Source organism: Eschrichtius robustus, chromosome 9, assembly GCF_028021215.1.
Source record: "Eschrichtius robustus isolate mEscRob2 chromosome 9, mEscRob2.pri, whole genome shotgun sequence".
NCBI lineage: Eukaryota > Metazoa > Chordata > Mammalia > Artiodactyla > Eschrichtiidae > Eschrichtius > Eschrichtius robustus.
The window spans coordinates 28489493-28511685 of record NC_090832.1 but is presented as its reverse complement, the minus strand read 5'-3'; the positions used below and the strand labels follow the sequence as shown (position 1 = coordinate 28511685).

At 34.3% G+C, this 22193-nt stretch overlaps 1 protein-coding gene across 8 annotated transcripts in view; it reads right to left on the bottom strand.

Moving 5' to 3' along the window:
* Positions 1-22193, bottom strand: part of AHI1 (Abelson helper integration site 1) — a 205840-nt gene that overhangs the window by 99270 nt on the left and 84377 nt on the right. For 5 of the 8 annotated variants that reach the window (XM_068551284.1, XM_068551279.1, XM_068551280.1 and 2 more), the window contains 2 exons: positions 17153-17270; positions 4029-4085 (listed from right to left, as the gene is read on the bottom strand). In XM_068551284.1, the coding sequence (XP_068407385.1) occupies positions 4029-4085; positions 17153-17270 (175 nt within the window). The remainder of the gene's footprint in view (positions 1-4028; positions 4086-17152; positions 17271-22193) is intronic. The other 3 variants (XM_068551281.1, XM_068551285.1, XM_068551287.1) reach the window with 1 other exon arrangement.

The following is a 22193-nucleotide window of genomic DNA, read 5'->3' as shown; positions in this document are numbered from 1 at the left end:
AAAACTAAAATTAGAACTACCATATGATCCAGCAAGTCCACTCCTGGGTATATATCTGAAGAAAACAAAAACAATAATTCAAAAAGATACATGCACCCCCGTGTTCATTGCAATATTATTTACAATAGCTAAGGTATGGGAGCAACCCAAATGTCCATCAACAGATGAATGGATAAAGAAGGTGTACTGTGTGTGTGTGTGTGTGTGTGTGTGTGTGTGTGTGTGTGTGTGCGTGTGTATAATGGAATATTACTTAGCCATAAAAAAGAATCAAATTTTGCCATTTGCAACAACATGGATGGACCTGGAGGATATTATGCTTAGTAAATAAGTCAGACAGAGAAAGTCAAATACTGTATGATATCACTTATATGTGGAATCTAAAAAGTAAAACAAACTAGTGAATATAACAAAAAAGAAACAGACTCACAGATATAGAGAACAAACGAGTGGCTACCAGTGGAGAGAGGGAAGAGGGTAGGGGCAAGATACAGGTAGAGGATTAAGAGGTACAAACTATGTGTAAAATAAATAAACTACAAACATATATTGTACAGCACAGGTAATACAGCCAATATTTTATAATAACTTTAAAAGGAGTATAATCTATAAAAATATTGAATGACTATGTTGTACACCTGAAACACAATACTGTAAATCAACTATACTTCAATTTTAAAAAATTCTATATTTGTCATATGCTTTCAACAGCCTTTAAATACATGTAGAACTGAAGTTTAAAGGAAAAAAGAGATAGGAAGCATTATAATTAAATATTTATATGACAAAGGTTAGCTATTCTAACAATGAGCTCTTGTTAGAACTTAAGGGCTTGCCTCATACAACCTGAGGTGAAAAAAATGACTTTATCATATGTTTAATTAAAAAAAATTTTATTGTAAAATATGCACACACATACATATATATGTGTGTATAGATATACGTACACACACATACATATATACATATTTATATAAAACCTGCCCCCTCCTCTCTGTCTCACTACTTAGTTTGGATGCTCTCTCATCATTTGGAGTATTGAAATAGCTTCCTAATCCAGGTCTCTGATTTGCTCCATGAATCTTCCAATGACATCCCCACTGCCAGAGAGACTCTTCCAAAGGGAAAATTGTTATCTTGTCCTTCTACAGCTTAATCTTCAGGATACACATCACCCTCGTCAAGTATTTAACTCAAACTGCTTAACTCAAAATGGCACGCAAAGCCATTTGGACATCACTTAAAGTTCAAGTCAAACATTCTGTTCTTTAGGAAACACTATGTGATTTTCTTCTCCTCATCCCACTTCTGATTTAGATACCCTTCCCCATCTCTCCTCCCCTTAGTATTCCTGTGCAATCCTCTATCACAGCATTTTCCTCACTATTTAAAACTTTAGTTTCTTGTGTCAAATAGTTCATCTTCAATAAATGCTTGTTGAATGACTGAATACATGAGTAGAGAAAATGAGAATTATAAAAACATCTTGCAGCAGAATAGGCTACAGATTCTCCACAGGTATAGTCATCCCATATTCTACATATTTTTCTAAATATTCATCTAAAAGTGAATTTTTAATAAATGTGAATCTTAAAGTGGTTTATCCTTATTTAACCTGGTAAAATGTTAATATTTATTTCATATTGGATTTTTCTGGATGCTATGGAAAGTCCTCTACATATTTCAAAGATTTCAGAAAGAGAATATTCTTTGAAAACTGTACTTTTCATATATTATATGAAAAAACTTCTCCAAACTCAGAAACATCAATGGCTGAGGGCCTTGAGTCTACAATGTCTGGGTGTCTATACAGACCACAGAGGTATAGCAGTGAATATTCAAACCACAAATTAGTAGGCTTTCCTGTGTTAGTCATGGAATCAGGTAGTGACCGGGAGTATGTAAACATGAATGAGTATGTAAGACACTAGGAAGTGGGGTAAGGGGTCCCTAAATTTTGAGACTAGTAAATTAATGCTTATGAAAAAGTATAAAGCAAGCAGGGAGAAGTGAGTAGCTACATGGTGGACAATACATCACTGAGACAATGTGACTCCTGATTTCAGCCCCACCACCAATAGTGAATACAATTCAGTCTTGCTATGCTTCAGTTACATCTCATACCTTCTGGGAAGATTTCCTGGCTATGCTAGTCTCTAATGATCTGTGCTATTTATTTCCAAATATTAGTCAAAAAATTAAATTCACTGATCCAATGAATATATAAAGTTAGCATTTCTTTAACTGACTCATAAACTGATATCCAAATAATTTAATTGGTGCTAATAATTAAATTGATGCTAACCAATAACTGGTCAAAATCTTACAGTACTTATTTCTATTTAAAAACTACCAAGAACTGCATACAATTTTTAGTGTTTGATCAATTTCCTCTCACTCTAACAAGAGACTGAAGCCTGTTCAAATCACATCTTTTGTGACATGCTCTAGATATTCAATCTGAAGACAGGTATGTTTCTAACAAAATTGTGACACATATTTATTATATAGACAAGGACAAAATTACTTCAATTCTGTGTGTTCAATCCTTAAAATATAATTTAGCCTAAGTCTTTAACACTGATATTAATTATTTGAACAATGTCATAGTACTTTGCAAATCACAAGTACAGCTACAAAAAAGATGAAGGGTATACTCATATAATTCAGGTATTTCTTTTTTATTCAGATTTGTTACTGCAGTGACGAATTAACAAAAAAAAAGACATTTAGCACCAACAGAAGCTTTCTGTATTTGCCTGTATTTTCAATTGTTTCCTTTACTGTCTGTTTTAGGTAGCAAATATCCAAGATATCAACCTCATAGTCATCCTAATGGTTCTCAGTCTCTTCAATAGCCTCTTCCAGCTTATCTCCCTTACTCCTGTGGATTCAAAGACTACACATATGCCACTGACTCCTTAATCTATACTTATGCTCCAAGCCTGTATTTCAAAGTATGTAGTCTAGTTCCTAGCACAGGGCTTGACTCATAGTAGGACATTTAATAAATAAGGCTCAAATAGATGTGCAAGTTATTTGATGTCTTGCTCTAGATGTCTGCCAGCCATCTCAAACTCAATATATCCAAAACACCGCATACAATTCATTATGATTTTCCCAATATTCCTATATTCCCCTATTTTTGTTAATGGATTGCCATCCACTCCTTCACCGAAATTAGAATCCTTGGTTATCCTCAAATTCTACTTGTCTATCTCTTAACGTTCACATTCCAAATTTCTAATACCTTAATAACTTAACATCTCTAGTTTCTTACTTCGGTCCTGTTCTCCCACCTCAATTATTAAAATAATATTTTAACTGGCCTTCCTAGCTGGGATGCCTTAATACTTTTTATAATTGACAGTCTTCTCATCTTGCAACAATTACTTTAAATACTGCTTTCTCTACAAGGAATTATTCGTCATTACGTCGTATCTGCTCTCTTGTACACTTTGTTCATATTTTTATTTATAGCAAGTATTAAATTGTACAATCCCATCCACCTCCCCCTTTTAAAAATACATCTCTAGTGAATAATGCCAGTGTTGAGGATAGGGCGGTGCTTTGCACTCATTTATATAAGGTTCTGTATGATCTGGCCTCTTGCTACCCCTCTGACTTCTACTCTCCCCCTCATTCCTCCACACCAGACATATTAGCCTTTTTGCTGTGCAAAATGCACACTAAGCAAATTTCTGACTTGGGATCTTGGTTGGGTATGCTATTCTTCCTGACAACATGGCTTTCTTTCTTCTTCAAAATTTTGCTCAAGTGTCACCTTTTTTGTGAAGCTTTCCTTTACCACCCATTAAAAACAGCAACCTAACCCCATTCCCCAGTTTACCCTATCCCCTTTCCTTGTTTTGTTATTTATTCTGTATTTATTTGCTTATTGCCTGTCTCTCTCCACTGGAAGTAAGCTTAAACAAGGACATGGATTATTATCTGTTCTGTTCACTGATACATTCACATAACACTTATAACAGTGCCTGGGACAAAGTAAGTACTCACTGGGTACTTACTGAATGTATGAATGAATCTTGCATTCCCAGAATCTGTATATGCAGGAATTAAACATCCTTTAGAATTAAAAACAAAAAAAGAAGAAAGTTAACATGAGAAAGGATTGAATAAGGGAAAACTATTTTCATCTACTACAGTGGTACAGTATCGAGAATATAAGAAAGTGAGAATTCATTTTCCCGGGTCCATCCATAAAAGATACAATTTAAATTCTAGAGAGAGACAATAAATTTAAATGCTGAACATAAGCATGATCATTTAGAAGACGTTTTCCACAACTCAAAGCAATGAGAAGTCATTTTAAAAATATGATTATGCTATATCAACTTTTTCCCTGTTAAAGTTCACTGAATATTAAGTACATTAATTTGCCTAACTGCTATACTGTGCATTTACACTGCCTTTAACATTAGTTTTTAAAGTGTTTTGCTTTCAACTGTTTATTAAATCTTTGCTTGAAAATATACAGATTGAAAAGACTGAGGAGACATTAAGTATCAAGCCTCATAATATTACTACAAAAATAAAAGAAAAAAGAAGAAAGAGAGGAAAATGAGACCACCCTCTCCCCCAAAAACCTCAAACTTTGTTGATTCTGAATTGGCCAAAATAAAAAACCTGCTCACTGCCTACTTTGCTCAGACAAATTTAATAGCTGTGAGATGTGAAAGACTGGATTCCTTTCAAAAGAAGGGAAGGTATACACAACACACAACACACAACACACAACACACACACAGTGTCACTCACACACATTAATATAAAAGAAACTGGAGTGCTTCTTATGTATTAACTCACTTATTCCCAGAATACCACTGGGAGGCACATCTGAAAGATGTAACATAGTAATTAAGGCTATCACATGACTTGAGACATATTAGTCTCCTAAAAGGCCAGCAACAAAATCCAGATTCCTAGTTCTAAACTGCCATTTAGAGGAGTCTTAAATGGACAATATTGTTCTATATTGTAAAGACAACACAGAATTAATACATTTAATCGAACTGATTCCTTTCTCTGCGCTCTCTTAGTGTTTTATGCTTATCTCCTGTTGAACTCATCCCCAACATATATTATACCTATTTCTTTGCCTGCTGGATTCCCCAACTAGACTGGGAGGACCTTGAGGGCAGTCTTTCAGCTTCCATTTCCCCAGGACTTAGCACAGTCCCTAGTGCATAGTAAGCTCGCCATAAACATTGGTTTATAACCTGTATGAATTATTTTTGATCAAGTATAAAAAGGTTTTTATTTTTTAAACTAACAGCTTTTTTGTAGGGTGCTTCTACTAAAATACAGTATTTCTGGTTTGATAAAAAAGAAAAAGATGGACACTAGTCAAAAATCATTCTCAATTTTACTCCTTATGAAATTATAGTTGAATGTTTTTTCAGAGGAGAAAGTTGAGAAAAAAAAGTAAACTGACTGAAATTAGAACATTAAAATAATGTTCTACTTTTTACTTATCAAACATTTACACTGCAAAGACCACTTAAATTATTTAAAAAAAAATGACCAGTCATTCCACTTAGTCATTTCTTAGTTTCCATATTTGTCATCAACTTTGCTCTCAAGACTTGCAGAAAAACACGGAGTTATTCTTTACATTTTCATTCACTTTTCACTAAGGAAAAAGTTTCCTGAAAATACATGTTTAAAATTCTGGAAAATACAAATCAGCATTATCTAGACATCTCTATCATTACCAGAAGGTCTGGTTCCTCAACCTAATTTCCACTGTTAGCTGGCATTTCAATAAGTGATGGATATTCATTTCCAGAAAACATTACCAGTAAATTCTATGATATCATAGTCTCTTCACTATCTAGACCAAACTGACTAAACCACAAAATGCAAAAAGTACGCAGTTAGCTACTCTACAAGAAACCTTAGGGCTATTCTGAGTACAGTCTTAGAAAAGTATAATCTAACTGAGTAAGAGTAAATGAAAACTTAATTTAGATAGCCCTCCTACTCTGAATTTCCAGGGCCTTCAGTAGACACAAACCAAAATGTCTAAAAACTAAAGTATTTCTTATCATAGACTTAATTCACAAAAAAGTTACTTTGGGACATAGAAATTTACAAAGGAAATAAAACTTATTTTTATGATATAAATAGTATTTCATTTTTTTCCCCATGACCAGGGGAGGGGAAACATAAGGGGCTGCTTCCTTGGTTCTAAGCAGTGCCTACCCTAAGCAAGATTAGCAAATAAAAAATAATTACTGATTTTTTAAACTCATAACTTTTCAAAGAATAATAGAACATAAAGACTGACATGGATTGTGATGTGAAATCTGTGAAAATGCTAATGTGTAGATATACAAAGGGAAGGAATGAGTATACGTGATTAATATGGAATAAAATTTATTCTACTTTAAACATGAATTAAAATATTTTTCATTATCATAGATGTGGTCAACATTTTGATATACAATGTATTCACTATAATACTGAAAAACTAAAAATATTCATAAGCTCTAGCACTTGAAGAAAGGCTTCAAAATTATGGAATACTCATTTTCTTTAAGACCAGGCATTAAGCTTATTATCAGAAAAAGTTACAGAAAACCGCAGAAGTACATATTTGGGAATACATTCCACAACATCTTTTTGTATGCCTAACTGCCTTAAAAATGGAAAAACTGTCATTTCAGTTTGAAATTATAAAATAGTAAAATGTGTCTTACGGTTGATATTCAACAATGTTAAACATAGTCTTTCTCAAACTATAAAAAACAAACAATAAAGTTATGCCTGGTCAAAAATAATTTTGCCATTTTATAACCTGCCCTCTCACCTTGCCTGTTGCAGTCAATATAAAGTTGTTGTAATTCTTCCTCTAATCCTCACTTTGAGTGGATTGGTTACTGATACTACCAATTTTCCCTGGAGGCACAGCAGTAAATTATAAAACATTCACTATTTTCACCATGATATAAATTATGTTCTGATAAGGAGGCTGAAACCTTCAAAGTCTCCTACTTCAGGATTATATAATGAAAACTACTTTTGTCTTGGAAGTGTTTTAATCAGTATGCCTAGAAGTTGTATTTTGAAAAAATATGTACTAAAAGAGTATGGATTTTAACGTAAGACATACACTAAATTTAATTCTAAGAGCATAGTGATTTCTCTTTCTAAAATTTAGTGGGAAGTGAAGTAAATTTAAAATCAAAAGGTTCAATGATTAAAATAGTTCTGAATATAGTCATAAAGATACTATCTGTAACTCTTACTGCATTGTAAGTCAAACATAGGTTGGTATTTAAAAACTTTCACTTGCAGTAAACACTTTCCTATCCTCTATTTTCAAATGACAAGTCACTAAGATGAAATCACTTGCTCCAGGTCACAGCATAAGAAACAGAATCTGAATCTAAATTCAGGTGTCTCTGACCTCTTGGCTACGTGTTACCAGAATATGTGGTACTAATTTAAATATGAAAAATAAGAAACTTCTGGAGTCTCTATTAAAGTTAATCAATGCACAATCGTGATGACGAAATATCATGAAATCTTCAGGATAATACTTTCAGGAATGTTTCAATATTAAAAGCATTATTTGTATTTAATTTTAAAAATGGGTAATCCATTCTTTATATTGTAACACCTGATTTGTCTGGTGTCAGATAATGAAGATTTACATCGAAGTCGATTTTGTAGATTTGTACTGTCCAATATGATAGCTACTGGCCACATGTGGCTATTTAAATTTAAATTAAAATGAAGTAAAATTAAAAATTTAGTTCCTCAGTCACACAAGACACATTTCAAGTATTCAACTGCCACATGAGGCTGAAGGTTCCCATATTGGACTGTGCTGGTCTAGAATTCAGGAAAGAGGTCTGGGCTGAAGATAGACATTTGAGAATCACTGGTGTGTGGGCTTTACTTAAAGTCATGAGTTCATCAAGGAAGTGAAGTATAGGGAATAAAAGAGGATCAGATTGCAGTGGAACAGTCTAAAAAGACATGGAAGAAAAGAGGAAGAATCAGCAAAGGAGAATGAAGAGCAGTAGCTAATGAGATAAGAGAAAAAACCAAGAATGTGGTGGCCCAGAAACCAACGTATTAAGAAGCCATTGAATGTGTCAAATGCTGCTGATAGATCAAGCAAGATAAGGACAAAGAATTGACCATTGGAATCAGCAATGTGTACAGGTCACTGGTGAGCCTGAAAGAACAGATTAGAAATTTCAACAAATTTACAGAAGATGAAAAGTGATTAGAAACATCTGTCTGAAAACATTATGGTGGGCTGCTGTAGATACAGAATCTGACAATGAAACTCAGAGGAGCTGTGAACACAGGATCAGCATATTTGGTGGGGAGCAAAACAAAACATAATCCAGGAGAAATAATTGAAGGTTCATATGTAAAACACTTGGGCCAGACAGGCTGCAGATCCCACATAAAATGGATGCTGCTGAGCATTAACCACAAGCAAAAAAACCAAAAAAACAAAAAAGTCAGTGGCATTGTCTCTAAAAATAATATTGAACAAACCATCTGGACAGAGTGAAGACTTCTAGAGTGGATACTGCTGTCCTGCTTATTCTCTTTCTGGCAATTAGTCTGACAGCCTGACAGGTGGACTCATTTATCTTACCTGTTTACTACCCTAAATATAAGCCTGCCAGTTAATATGTTTTAGCCATACATACAAAGTTCTCAATAGACTTTCTGCTCAGGTGACAAAATAGTTAGATTATAGAGTTATTTACACAACAGAAGAGGGAGGGACACCATATTTGTATCCAGTCATTCATTTAAAAAAAACCAGATACCAAGGAAATATAAAGGGTATCAGATATAAAAGAAAAATCATTGGCATAAAAGAAAAACACAGGATACATTAACAGATGAAAAAACTGAACATAGAGGAAATATCAATTCAGAGAAGAGAACTTAGAGATCTAGGAAGATATAATGACATCCACAGAACTTTGATACTAGGAAAAAGGAACAAACAGGACAAGAAAGAAACCATAAATATCAAATGGATGATTGGTGAACTGAGAAAGACTTAGAATAAAGGAATGAGAGGGCTCTGAGACTGACTAGTTAGAAAAAGGAAAGGAGAAGGAGTCCATAGTTTCCACCTGAAAAACAGTAATGCTAACATCAAGAGTAAAATACAGAAACTCCTTTCAGGAAACTCAACCTCACTCATGGCAATGATTACATTTCTGTCACATACATGACAAAAAGTGGTTAGCTTATATACCTTGCTACACAAGTTTGAGGCTGAAAATCTTTTCTGAGATTAGATTTCATATTTCAGAGCCACATATACTACAATAGCTCTGTTTAACTTTGCCTAAACTCTCAGAAATTTCATATTTGATCTTTTAAAAAAAGATGCCATATGCAAATAACTTCTATAAATCTTTAAAATATAAAAAAGACAAATTAAGAAGTTGTTATTACATCAATTGGAAAGCTTTGGAATAGGTAAACATCAGAATACCTGTAAAATATAAATTCAATGATCTGGCATGTACTCTGGCTATGTTAGAATGAAATTATGTACTTTTCATATTCATTAAATCAGTAAGATCTCATTTTAATTTCTCATAGTTTATGGTTTTCAGTTGCTTTCTTGTTATTTTTCACGTTAATTATCTTACTTTAAAAATTAATACACTGGGCAAATGTCACAGTATAATTTGACAACTAAATTTAGTAGGTTCTTAAACAAAACACACACACACACACACACAGAAATGTGACTGAAAAAGAAGAAAAACTTAAAGTAAGTTTTCTACTGTTAACAGATAGAGGGAAAAGGTTTAAAATTGTAAGGTTAGAAGCATATACACCATATAAATATTCTATAAAATAGTTTCTTACAAAATAAATGGCTAGGAAATAGTGCACAAATTTAAATTCATTCAAATCAGCAGATTCATATGAGGAGAAATGCTTGCATTTATATTCTCCCCTCAGAGGGTGTTAGGAGAAATTTCCTATCTCAGTGGGGACCATGATAAGAAATTTCTTATCTCAGTGGGGACCAAGTGCATACCCTTGTGCATGAAGACCATTCATTAAGTATATTAACATTTACTAGAGTTCATAAAAATGATGTTTAAATTAGGAAACGATAAATATGTAGAATATACTTTAAGTTATCAACATGGTTAGAAACACTTTACTAATTCAAGTGACATTTATTATTCAGGAAATATAGGCACTTTTATTACAAGTAAGGATAAGTTTCAACCTTCAACAAGCAGATTAACTCAGATCACTGGAGAATTACTTAGTAAAATCCTGATATTGGTTACTAAAATAGCACCTTATATCTTTAATGTACCAATCAAACAACTATTTTAGAGATTGATAACAAAAAATATCTAACAAATAAACTCTCTTCTTTGTGGAAGGGAATATAAAATAGTGATGTGTTAAAGAAAAAAATCCATGTGATCAAGGTCTTTTTCTCAGTGTCCAGAAAAATCCAAATATTAAAACATTCCCACCTCCAGGGGTTTTGTGTTGTCTAGTACTTATGTGGAAAGCCAAAGTTTCAAAAGTTAAGTGGCTTCTGGTGGATTATTTATATTTGAGATATTTGTTTGAAAACCTGTCTTCTAATTACTTCATCTTAATGTCTTTTTTGGCATGCTTCTCAAAATTCTCTTTTGAGAATCCATGTTTGCCTCTCTGACATGTTCTTTTTTCTGCCATCATCACTTAACACATTTATTAAATCATGTCTTAAAATAAGATTTCCTCCATTCCTTTGGCCACAATGCAAACTGCATGATTTCAAACTTAAAAAAAAATAATATAAAAAGAATCTCCCATAAAATTTCATGCTGTTTATTCTCACAGTATTTATGGATTTCAAAGTATCTCATCCTCACAATTCTATGAAGTAGAAAATTCATCTGAAGTAGAAAGTAGAGACACTGTACTGGCAGAGAGAAACTACCCAAGATAACAGCTGGGAAGTGGCAGAATTAGAGCTCAGCCCCAACACTTCTGGCCTTCTGACCCCAGGTTTAGTGCTTTTTTCACCAAAACACACAAGTGCTGAATTCAGAAGAGTGGTTGGTTAGCATCATTAAGCACATTTAAGGACATGTGTCTACAGATAATCAGTTAATTCTGTAGATTATCTTTGGTAGTGAATTAATTCCTTTCATCCCACACCTGAACTGAAGTCTCGGAATTCTGGAGGTTTGAAATCAGAATTCAATGAAACATTCTTTTTCAATTAATAGTTTAAAGTTCATTAAGTAATACTAACAGAAAACTCTGCCAATTCTGATAGTATGAGAAAGTCTTTGAACTCATTTTGCCTTCCTTAAAACGGAAACCCCCTTTTACCATCACCTGTGTTTGAGTTATTCTAACCTAATTTTTGCCTAAATGTTTTCTTTTTCTCCCTTTGAAATATAAGAACCATCATATTTCCAGCTTACATGTAATCTACCTTCTACAATGGGTTTATATAAGGATATCACAGAATCTCTGGTGAAATTTTGACACATAAATAATAGATTTCAGTTACATTATTTAAAAAGTTTTGCACTTCTCCAAAACAGTTGAAACCTTAAGAAATACTGACACTGTGAAAACAATAAAACTAAAATTTGACTGGAAAAATAGCTCCTAATTTTAAGAACTGGTCAAAGGGATAAGTGTATACTTGGCAAAGACATGCAAAAGAAACGGAAAGATACAGTTTTTCAAATATCCAACATGTAGAAGCACAAAAGTTAACTTGACAGACCTCTCAACCAATACTGAAGTCATCTGAATTATTTTATGATTTTGTTTAAGTCAAATATCTTGACAGTTTAGGATATGGTAAAAACATTAATATATGTTTACATGATCTAATGGAGAGTGCAAACAAAATATGGAGAAGACGGAAGCTATTGATCGCTTTTAAAAACCAAGTCACACTCTGCCACCCCGTCAAACTCCAAGACTACAATTTAAAAAGAGGATATAGGACTTCCCTGGTGGCGCAGTGGTTAAGAATCCGCCTGCCAATGCAGGGGACACAGTTTTGTCCAGGAAGATCCCACATGCCGCGGAGCAACTAAGTCTGTGCGCCACAACTACTGAGCCTGCACTCTAGAGCCCGCGAGCCACAACTACTGATCCCACGTGCCACAACTACTGAAGCCCGCGTGCCTAGAGCCCGAGCTCTGCCACAACAGAAGCCACCTCAAAGAGAAGCCTGCGAACCGCAACGAAGAGTAGCCCCTGCTCGCCGTAACTAGAGAAAGCCTGTGCACAGCAACGAAGACCCAACGCAGCCAAAAATAAATAAATAAAAAAATTTAAAGAGAGGATATAAAGATTACATTAATAGTCATATTAATAAAAGTGAATCATTTTATTTTGCACGCCTCTACTTACCTATTAATATGAATTAAATTTAGTGCAATGCTGTGAAAAGATATACTAAGTACACAAAAATGAACGATGCTGTCCTTCAAATATAGTCATGCAAAGATGATAAGCACTTCCTCTAACTTCCACCCTCATAACTGTGATTGTTTTTATTTATTGCTGAATAATCCACATGTTAAAATTTACTACTATTGATCTAATAAGGACTCTCAAGATGGTTGAATGGGATCTGGGATTCAGACCAACTATCTCAGAACAAAATTTCTCTGCAGAGAATCTCTTGATTTGACTGGCGACTAAATACCACAATTTCACTGGAACTAGGCTTTAAGAAATCTAATAACTGGTGAACACAGAATTATATTTAAAGGTCAGATAAAATGATAACTTAATTAATTCTTAGAAAATACCTTCGTGACACCTCAGTTTTAACAACTACATCTATTCCAAATAGTACTGTCCAGGTTATTACTTTGCAATATACCACACACCTCCAATGCTAGTAAGAAAAGTACATGCCCGTGGCCAGAGGGACCTCTGGGCAGAGTGGGAGGACAACGGGCCAGGAATGAAGGAGTGGCTCTAGGCATAGCCTGACTGAGGGTCCACTTCACTTCTGAACTAGTGTCCCCCTCCAGCCAAAGGCAGAGGCAGCGTGGGATGGTGAGGGTGAGAAGTACTGAGCTAGGAGCGAGGAGATCTTGCTCTAGATACAAATGCCACTAGCTATGTGAACTCTGACACGTCAGCCCTTCTGCTTCTCAGTTTCACAGTAAAGAGATTGACAGTCAAAGATATAAGGTCCTAGCAGCTCTCAAAAGAGTTTACACTCTACGATTTTAATGTTTACCCTACTTCTCAGAGGGTTTTGTTGAGGATCAAATGAAGATGTATATAAATAAATTTTGATACAAATAGAAGTTACTGTTGTTGTTTTATAGATTTTCTTCATTATACTAAGGAAGTTTGGAAACAGTTTTGAGATGCAGTACAACATGTTCACCATATGGTGAGACATTTATGAACTGTAACCTACAATTTAACCTAAAATGTTAAAATTAAAATGTCCTTTTTTCCCAGCTTTATAAAGGTATAACTGACAAATATAATTTTATAACTTTCTTTCTTATACAACGTACTCAGAAAAGGTTTATGGTTTTAATTTTAATAAAATTAGCTGACTTATTATTTTGTTCATTAAGAACCTAGAGCAAAAGCCTAATGAACAGTTCCTAAAATAAGTATCTCATAAGAGTTGTATCCAGCTCTTTTCCTCTCTAACCCATCCCTCACTAAGACACAAGCTGTATTTTTTAGAAACATATTTTATCATTTCTCTTTCATCCTCATACCTTTGGATAGCTCTATTTTATCTAGAGAATAAAATGTGAATTCCACAGTAGGGCACAGTTTGACCCCAATCTACTTTGCAACTCAGTTCTTCCTAAACACATCCATCTCACCATTTCCTCCAGCTAACCTAAGATTCAAACCACTGCCTATCCAAGTCAAGCTCGCTTCCAGTTGTTTGTTTAGTTGCCTGCCTCTCGGCTCAGCATGCCCTCCTCCAGCCCTATCTGCTGATGAGGCCGATGATAAAGACAGAGGCGAGACCTTGGAAGGTATTATAAGGACTCTGGAACTCATTCTGACCGCCACAGAAACCCATTTAAGAGTTTTAAGCAGGGAAGTAACAGGATCTAATTTATTTTTCAGAGAACCATGTTGTCTGCTGTGGGGAGAATAAGCTAAGGGACAGGAGTAAAAGCAGAGAAGTGGAGGGAGAAGAGGGATCCCGAATGGCTTCTGGTTCAACCTAAATGACTGGGTACATATGCCGGAGCGCTGGGTGGGAAGACCTGGTATGGGGCAGAAGTGGAAGTGGAGGAACGGTTTGGGGGCAAGAGTTCTGTGTGGACATGTAAAGTATGAGAAGTCGCTCAGCTGCTTTATCCCTCTATATTTCAGTGACACTTTGTTTATGCTGTGATTTTAGAATTTATCACACTCTGACAAAATTTGTTGCGTGCTCATTTGTCTTCCCAACCAGACTAAGTTCCTTGAGAGCAGAGACTGCCATATTTAGTCCATATCCTTAAGAAAGGGACTTAAACAAAGTAGCCACTTAAAATGATTTTAGAATGAATGAAGATAGTATTCTAGAAACTCTGAAGAATACAAACCAAGGAAGAAAGAAAGTCTTACTTTTCTAGCAGTCTCCATTACCCAGAACTCACCTTGAATAAGGTCAATAGAAGTCACAGCAGACGGTAAACGCACTTCTGGGTCTTGTCTTCCAGCATATAAACTCACTTACGTATAATATATATCAAATCAACTCCTCCTCTTAAGCCTCTTGCATGAAAGCCAGTGGGCCCATATTGACTAGTTCTGTGTAAATAGTCTTTCATTATACTGTACAAAGCCAAAAGCTGATAGCTTTTCAGTAAGATTTTTATTTTTAAACATCCTATCTACATTGTTTCCATAGTCCTTCATTTCAGATTCTAATAGATTATTTGTACAGTCAAGAACACTTAACTATTTATCCCCTTTTAAAACTGGTTTGAATATTGAATAGACTCACAGAATTTTTAAGACACAAACTCACCAAATCCAGAGCCCTCATTTACCTGCAGGGATGAGAAAACTGAGGCCTGAAGAAATTACTAAAGATTCTATAGTCATTCAGAAGTGAAGTAAGGTGTAGAAACTAGTTCACCTGTTTCCTAGTGCAGGATTTTTTTCCACAAAGATTGGCTTCTTAATGAATAAGATGGATTTGGCCATTTTGCAAAGGACTACATAGTCTGCTTTTATAACTTTTCTATACAGCAATATCTCAATAAATTTTATAGGAAGGATATGCCTTAAAATGAGGTCAGGCATATTAATAACTAAAAATCAAGCAAAGCATTCTTACCACGTATTACATGGCTTAATGGTAATGCTCCTGGGATAGTGCACACACCAAGGGACATGCATGATTTAAAAGGCCCACTCAAGGACTACATGGCCACGGAAAGCTGAAGGTAAATGGAGCCAATCCTACGTATAATTGTGAAGTTTGCAAGGCTTGCCTTTATCATATTGGGCTTTCCTTTCATTCTTTATCTTTAGTCTTTATCTGTCACAGTGGTAATCGCTCTTCCATTTCAAAGGCCTTCCTATCTATCCTCTCTGCTCTTTCCGTTTACAGAAAAAGAATTTTATATCTATTATCTACACCTTGTTGGTTGACAAACTTAAGACACTACTTGAATGAACTTTAATCAATCTGCTAACTCAATCAGACATTTATGTTCTATCCCCTTAACCCTGAAATGTGGAAGGAAAGATTTGTTCCTGGAAGAATTTTAGACCTCAGCAGAAAGATAGGGATCAAGTGGTGGAGACAGGTTCCCTCCCTCCTAGTCATTAGAATGATGTGGTCTGAAGGCAAACCACGTTATCGAGTTAGGGTGCAGAGAATGTGTCTACAGGAGCAGCCACGGTGTGCCCCCCACTGTACACAAGAACAAACAAAGCTATTGCTCTAACTTCTAGAGGTATCTGAAACACTAGAAATTTAAAATTTCTAAGGTTTGGGATAATTGTTAATTATTATAGTGATTTAAAATTAGAACTCAAAGTATTTTCAAAGCTTATGTACACACTCACCCTGTTTACAATATAAGTATGTTACACTCATATAGTATCTTATGCTTATAGAGTGCTTTCATATGTGCTTCGTGGTTTGAACTTCAACAATATATAATGCAAACATCATTTCTAGTTTTAAAATGAACATTCTAACATTTGCAGGTAATAAGGATAATAAAAGGCACAGCCAGACTGAACATAAGAGTTCCTGAACCAAGTATTTTCCCACTGTAATATGTAACTCAGCGATATTAAAATGTAGCAATATTAAAATAACTTGCATATATAAACTCCAAATACCTTCAAAGTAGAAAAGTAATATTGTTCCTAAATTTCTAAATAAAGTATGTTGATCTTTTCAAGCTCAAGTTTCTTCTTCTTTTTATAACTCTCCGTCAAAGACAACTCTTTTGTTATTCTCAGCTGTCTCATCTTTCTAAAAGACTTCAATAGCAGAAAAAATACCATAAAAAACCTAAAGCTAATGAATAGAAATAGTCATCTTTCAATACCAAAAATACACATTTCTCACTTAGATGCTTTTTCTTCGATATCCTCTGAAAACCTTATTCAAATTAATTTAAAACATTAGCCTAAAAATTTGCAATTGTATAGTTCATTTCAACTCTGTGATTGATAGACATTTTAATAACTAGCTTCTTTGCATATTTTCTTAATTTTCTAATTTTGAAGAAACACGATAGTACTGGCAGGATGTATTCTGTTTCTGCCAAAATGCATTTTATCTGGGCTTTCCTTGAAATGAATTACAAAATGTGATTATCCATAAACTATGGTTCCTTTACCCAAGGGACTCAGATTTCATATCATACATGTTCAAAACTCACACATTTTGCTACCTTTAAATTATTATCTGCTCAATAGAATAGAGGTTGGGAGTGTCTACTGTTAAAGTTACCAAATTCAAATTTGCTTTTGAAATAATTTAGAAAGAAAAAATGCTGGAATATAATTCATCAGGTGTGAAAACTGACCATTACAATGCTATGAGCCATATTTCTGAAGTGAAATAAATGATATCCATTAAAAAATAGAACCTGAACATTTAAAGAACAGTCAGAGTAAGAAAGGGGCTCACCAGTTTGAGAGAAACCAAACTGACGCAGAATCTGATGAGCGTCCAGCATGTTGGATTGTTTTGACTTCGACTGTTGTGCAGAGGCTGATGTTGAAGTAAATGAGAGATTTTTGTTAACCTGTAATAGGAAAGGCAAATCAGAAACGAAAGCGTAATTTCCTGGGTTACTGATGCAAAAACGGGATGAGAAATAGTTGCTTACGATGCAAACCAGGACACGTGTCAAAAGGAGTGGTAATGATTTATATGCTTAGTTTTTAAGAGTTTACAAAACTTTAAAGTTTTTACAGAATAGTTTTTATCAAAGAAGGAATACAGTGGTAGTGAAAGCGTAACTATATGAAAGTCAATCTGCTTTACTTTGAAAACAAGTTTGCTTATCATGGAATTGACTTTATTAGTAACTCAAGAGTGGTCTTAAAAGTTATGCCAAAAAAAATGTGAAAAATAAAAGTGACTCCTTGACTGCTTTCAATTAAGAAAGGGTTAAAATGTTTCACACCCACATTTCTTTAGCATTTTTGAAATAGCAGGTACTTCCTTTTCAGAGACTGCACAGAAAACACCTGTAATATTCATGTTTATATACATCATGGTGACATAGATAACACAGCTGCAACCTAACTTGCCAAGTGAAATAGTTTCCACTGCATCAAAAAATCTCATTCTTAAGACAATGTCAAAGAACAACTAAAATAATGAACAAGCAAAATTTCTGTAAGTAAATACAATGTTCTACAACACAAAAATCCTATTATAGTTGTCTGAGTACAATGGTTTCACAGAAATGAAATGCATAACAAGTGCAACATTATAACTACAGCTACTGTAGAAAAATACATGTCACAAAAAAAGTTTTAAATGTTTAGTAAATTAGTAAATTCATTTTGTAACTCAACCAATTTCAGCAGTGATCTAGCCACTCATTATTAATAAATCATTCATTTATCTTATTATTTTTATCACTTTCAAAAAGCACGATAAAATGTGATCTAATTTTGAAAAAATTTGAAAGTTTCAAAAGTAATCTGTGAATTAACAAACTGTTAAATGATAGTTTATGGTATGTGAATATTAGTAGATGAAAATAGCTCCTTTCTCTCTCTTTTTTTGAAATAATCAAAACTACACGGAGGACTTCTACTGTATTACTATTTAAAAATTCCCTTTTGATGTTCTGTATACAATAGTACTGGGTTGTGGTTACATGCCCTTTATCTGACTCATTATTTACATAATGTTTGTAAATGCTTCCCTTCTTTCAAACAGTGATAGTAAATGGTATATCTTAGATTAAGTTTTTCTCTTGAAGGAAAGATAATTTGGTGAAAAAGTCAATTAAGACCAGATGATAATATAGTTCTAAGGTTCCTAAACTGTTGTGGTATCATCTTATAAAAAATAAAAATATTTTTCAAAGTAGTTAGATGGGGTCAAATACTACATCAATGCTAAGAAAAATTATCCAGCTAGAAAAATTCTGTAAGGAGCCATTATTAAACACTGACCAAAATTAAAGTTGACTATATTGATACAACAGCTAAAGTAACACTGCAATCACCTAACATCATTGAACTTCATTTTCCATCTTTAAATGGAGATAATAAAAATAGTACGTATGCTTCAAAGGAAATGTGCCTGAAGAGCAGTAACAATGAACTGGTATGATAAAGTGCTATTCACACAGGTTAACCATAAAGCACTAAATAACATATTAAATATGAAATAGATTAAACAAAGTACGTTGGTAAAGGGAACCTAAAGTGCTATACAAATCAAGTGCTATATAAATATTAGTTATCATTAACAGCACTACAAGTAAGGGTAATTAAAAATATGTAATACAGTAAGAAGATGCAGTAAATTTTTCAGAATGCTATGCTTTTAAATGGAAGTACTATATACAAAATGACATATTTATCACTTAACTATTTAATCCACTTCTCTTTTTAGAATCATTTTTCAGTTTTACTTCTGTGTTCTTAAAATTTTTTATCCTACGTGTCAAACAAAGCATTTTGAAATCTGGTGCAAAAGAACAGGTGTATGCTAGACACCACATACACACACACACACACACACACACACACACACACACACACACAATCTGCCTTAATTTACTTGTGTTAAAACAAAAATGGATACCAAGAAAGCTAGAAGAGGATACTTAAATGCCTCCACTCAAACAGAAAGACTTGTCACTCTTTTTAAGTAAAATGCTGTTAAAAAACCCCAACTATAATCTGCATGTTTTTCCGAAGCATTTTTATAATTTGCTCTTTCTTGACACATTTCTTAGAGACTATTCGAATGTCCATGAAGTGATGGGTGATAACCCAACAGAGCAGATAAGTCAGTTTCTAAGGCTGGGATAATTGTTAATTATTATAGTGATTTGAAATTAGAACTCCAAGTATTTTCAAAGCTAGCTTACACATATTCACTACTTCATTTAAAGGAAGAAAAATAATAACAACCATTAAATACAGTGAAGCAATATCTATTTTTGAAATATATGCTGTGGAAAAGAATTGCTTAATAATTTTACAACAACAGAAAGGTTGGCTAAGATAGTCTACCCTACAACAATCTATCCTCTTTTTACAACACACTTTTCTGCTTGCTTCATGCAAAAACCACAGTCTGCCAAAGTCAGTTTAATACCTCCATACTGTGTAAAAAGAAAAGCATAAAAATTTAATGAAATTCATAATAGAGAAAAAGAAAAAAAACACCTAGAACTGCCAAGTTAATCACAAAACTGTTTTGCCTACTCTTTCTGGGTATAAACAGTTTTGTGTAAAATATGCAAATACTAATTCTCTAGGAGGGGGTTAATTTTCATGTTAAAAAAGTCATTGCTCTAACCTAAAATTGAATGCACAAAACTAAACAGGCCAGCAATAGTTTACCTTTTAGTGACTAAATTGTAAAACCACTGGGAGATATATAACACTGATTTCCATATACACTTACAAGTCTAATCATTTCAGCTGACTTTATATGCTATATTCACCTGAAGAATTGTTTTTAAAGTTTCAACTTGTCAAGACACTTCAAATGGTTTTAAATGATAACGGAAAAGATATTAATACTGTCTATATGCTTATGTTAACAAATTTGTCCCACATCCTCCAGACAACTGTCTATTTTTTGAACTAAATTTGAACAACAATGCAGATAATACTTTAATTTGAAGACAGTTCAAAAACCTAGACAGTATGTAGGAAATGTTTTGCTGCAAGTTATATGTGTGTTGTAAAAATTAAAATCCCAATATTACAAAACAAGTTAAACAGAAAACTTGAGCCAAAGTGAGATTCAAGTTATCTGAAGTAGGTCTCTTAACATCTCATAATATAAGTTCTAAAAGCAGCTTACATTTCTGTGATATCTTGGTTAGTAAAACCTAAGAAATGAGTTGGCTATGGTGTCATAAAGAGAAATACAACATGATCTCTAGGCCCCAGATATTTTCCTTGCAAGGTGGGACAGTGAAGTGAGGGATTAGAAAGAAACACTGTTACTATTTTTTTTTTTTTTTTAATAGATTGAGAAACTGATTGGAAATTGAATGCAAACTAAGACCACTTGACTGTTACTGAAATGAATAGCCCAGTTTTGCTTTTTTTTTTTTTTTTTAAAGAAATTCACGTTCTTTTTATTTATTTATTTATTTATGACTGTGTTGAGTCTTCGTTTCTGTGCGAGGGCTTTCTCTAGTTGCGGCAAGTGGGGACCACTCTTCATCGCGGTGCGCGGGCCTCTCACCATCGCGGCCTCTCTTGTTGCGGAGCACAGGCTCCAGACGCGCAGGCTCAGTGATTGTGGCTCACGGGCCCAGTTGCTCCGTGGCATGTGGGATCTTCCCAGACCAGGGCTCGAACCCGTGTCCCCTGCATTGGCAGGCAGATTCTCAACCACTGCGCCACCAGGGAAGCCCAACACTGTTACTATTAAAGAGAAATTTTTACAGTGAGGTAATGTGCTAGAAAATCTCCCCCCAAATCAGTTCACCAATACTGTATTAACTAAACTAGAATTCTAATTGGGATCAGTCATAACAAAGTTTTATTTTGTAATATTTAATCAAGATTTTTTGAGCCCTTGATACATACAGCAAGGACTGGTGGTTCAAAGATTACTCATATATTTCTCTGTGAGAAGCTCAAAATTAAGATCTAGTCCTGGTTCAAACCACTTATCCAGCAGTAATATGCCTTAGGGAAAGCCAGTCTACCTCGATGCATCTTGCAATGACAAACCTTTACCTCCTTTCTCTCTTAGTGTATTTCCTTACTCCAGAGAGAAAATTTGGTGCTGGACCCCCCGAAATCCTCACTTCTAAGAACATACCTCTTGCACCTACCTTTCTGTTTCTCCTAGTGTCAGAGAAAGAGGTACCCTTCCATTCAAGATTAATCCCTCCAGCTGTCCCCTTGGGGATATCCTTAAAACTCTTCCAGATTCTACTTCCAAATACTCTACTGGCTGTTTGTCTAAAGGCTATAAGCATAAATCTTTCTACTTTAGTACAAAAATAGAAAACAAATTCTCACTGTGATTCCATAATTTCCTTATGCTTCACTGAAAGTTAAATTTCTTGAAAAATAGCACATAACTGCTATCCATATACCTCAACCATTCACTTTCAAGCAGCTACAACAAAGCTTTTATCCAGCAGAACACTAAAACTGAAGTTAAAGTCATCGTGGACTTCAAAGGATCAAATTTGGCGGATTCATTAAGGCCTCTGAGATACCTGACATTGTCAATAACTCTCCTGTTTCTGGGAAACCATTTTTCTGTTGGCGATCCTGCCACTGCCTATCAGTGTTGTTGGCTAGACCCACTGGGCCCTCTTCTTCCCTCACAACACATGGTTATCCTGGGCAGTGATGTTTGTTTTCATTGCTTCATCTGCCTTTTATGCTGATGATTCTTCAATATACTGGGTTGGCCAAAAAGTTCGTTCGGGTTTTTCCACACGATCTAATGGAAAAACACGAACTTTTGGCCAACCCAATAAAACTATTCTGAT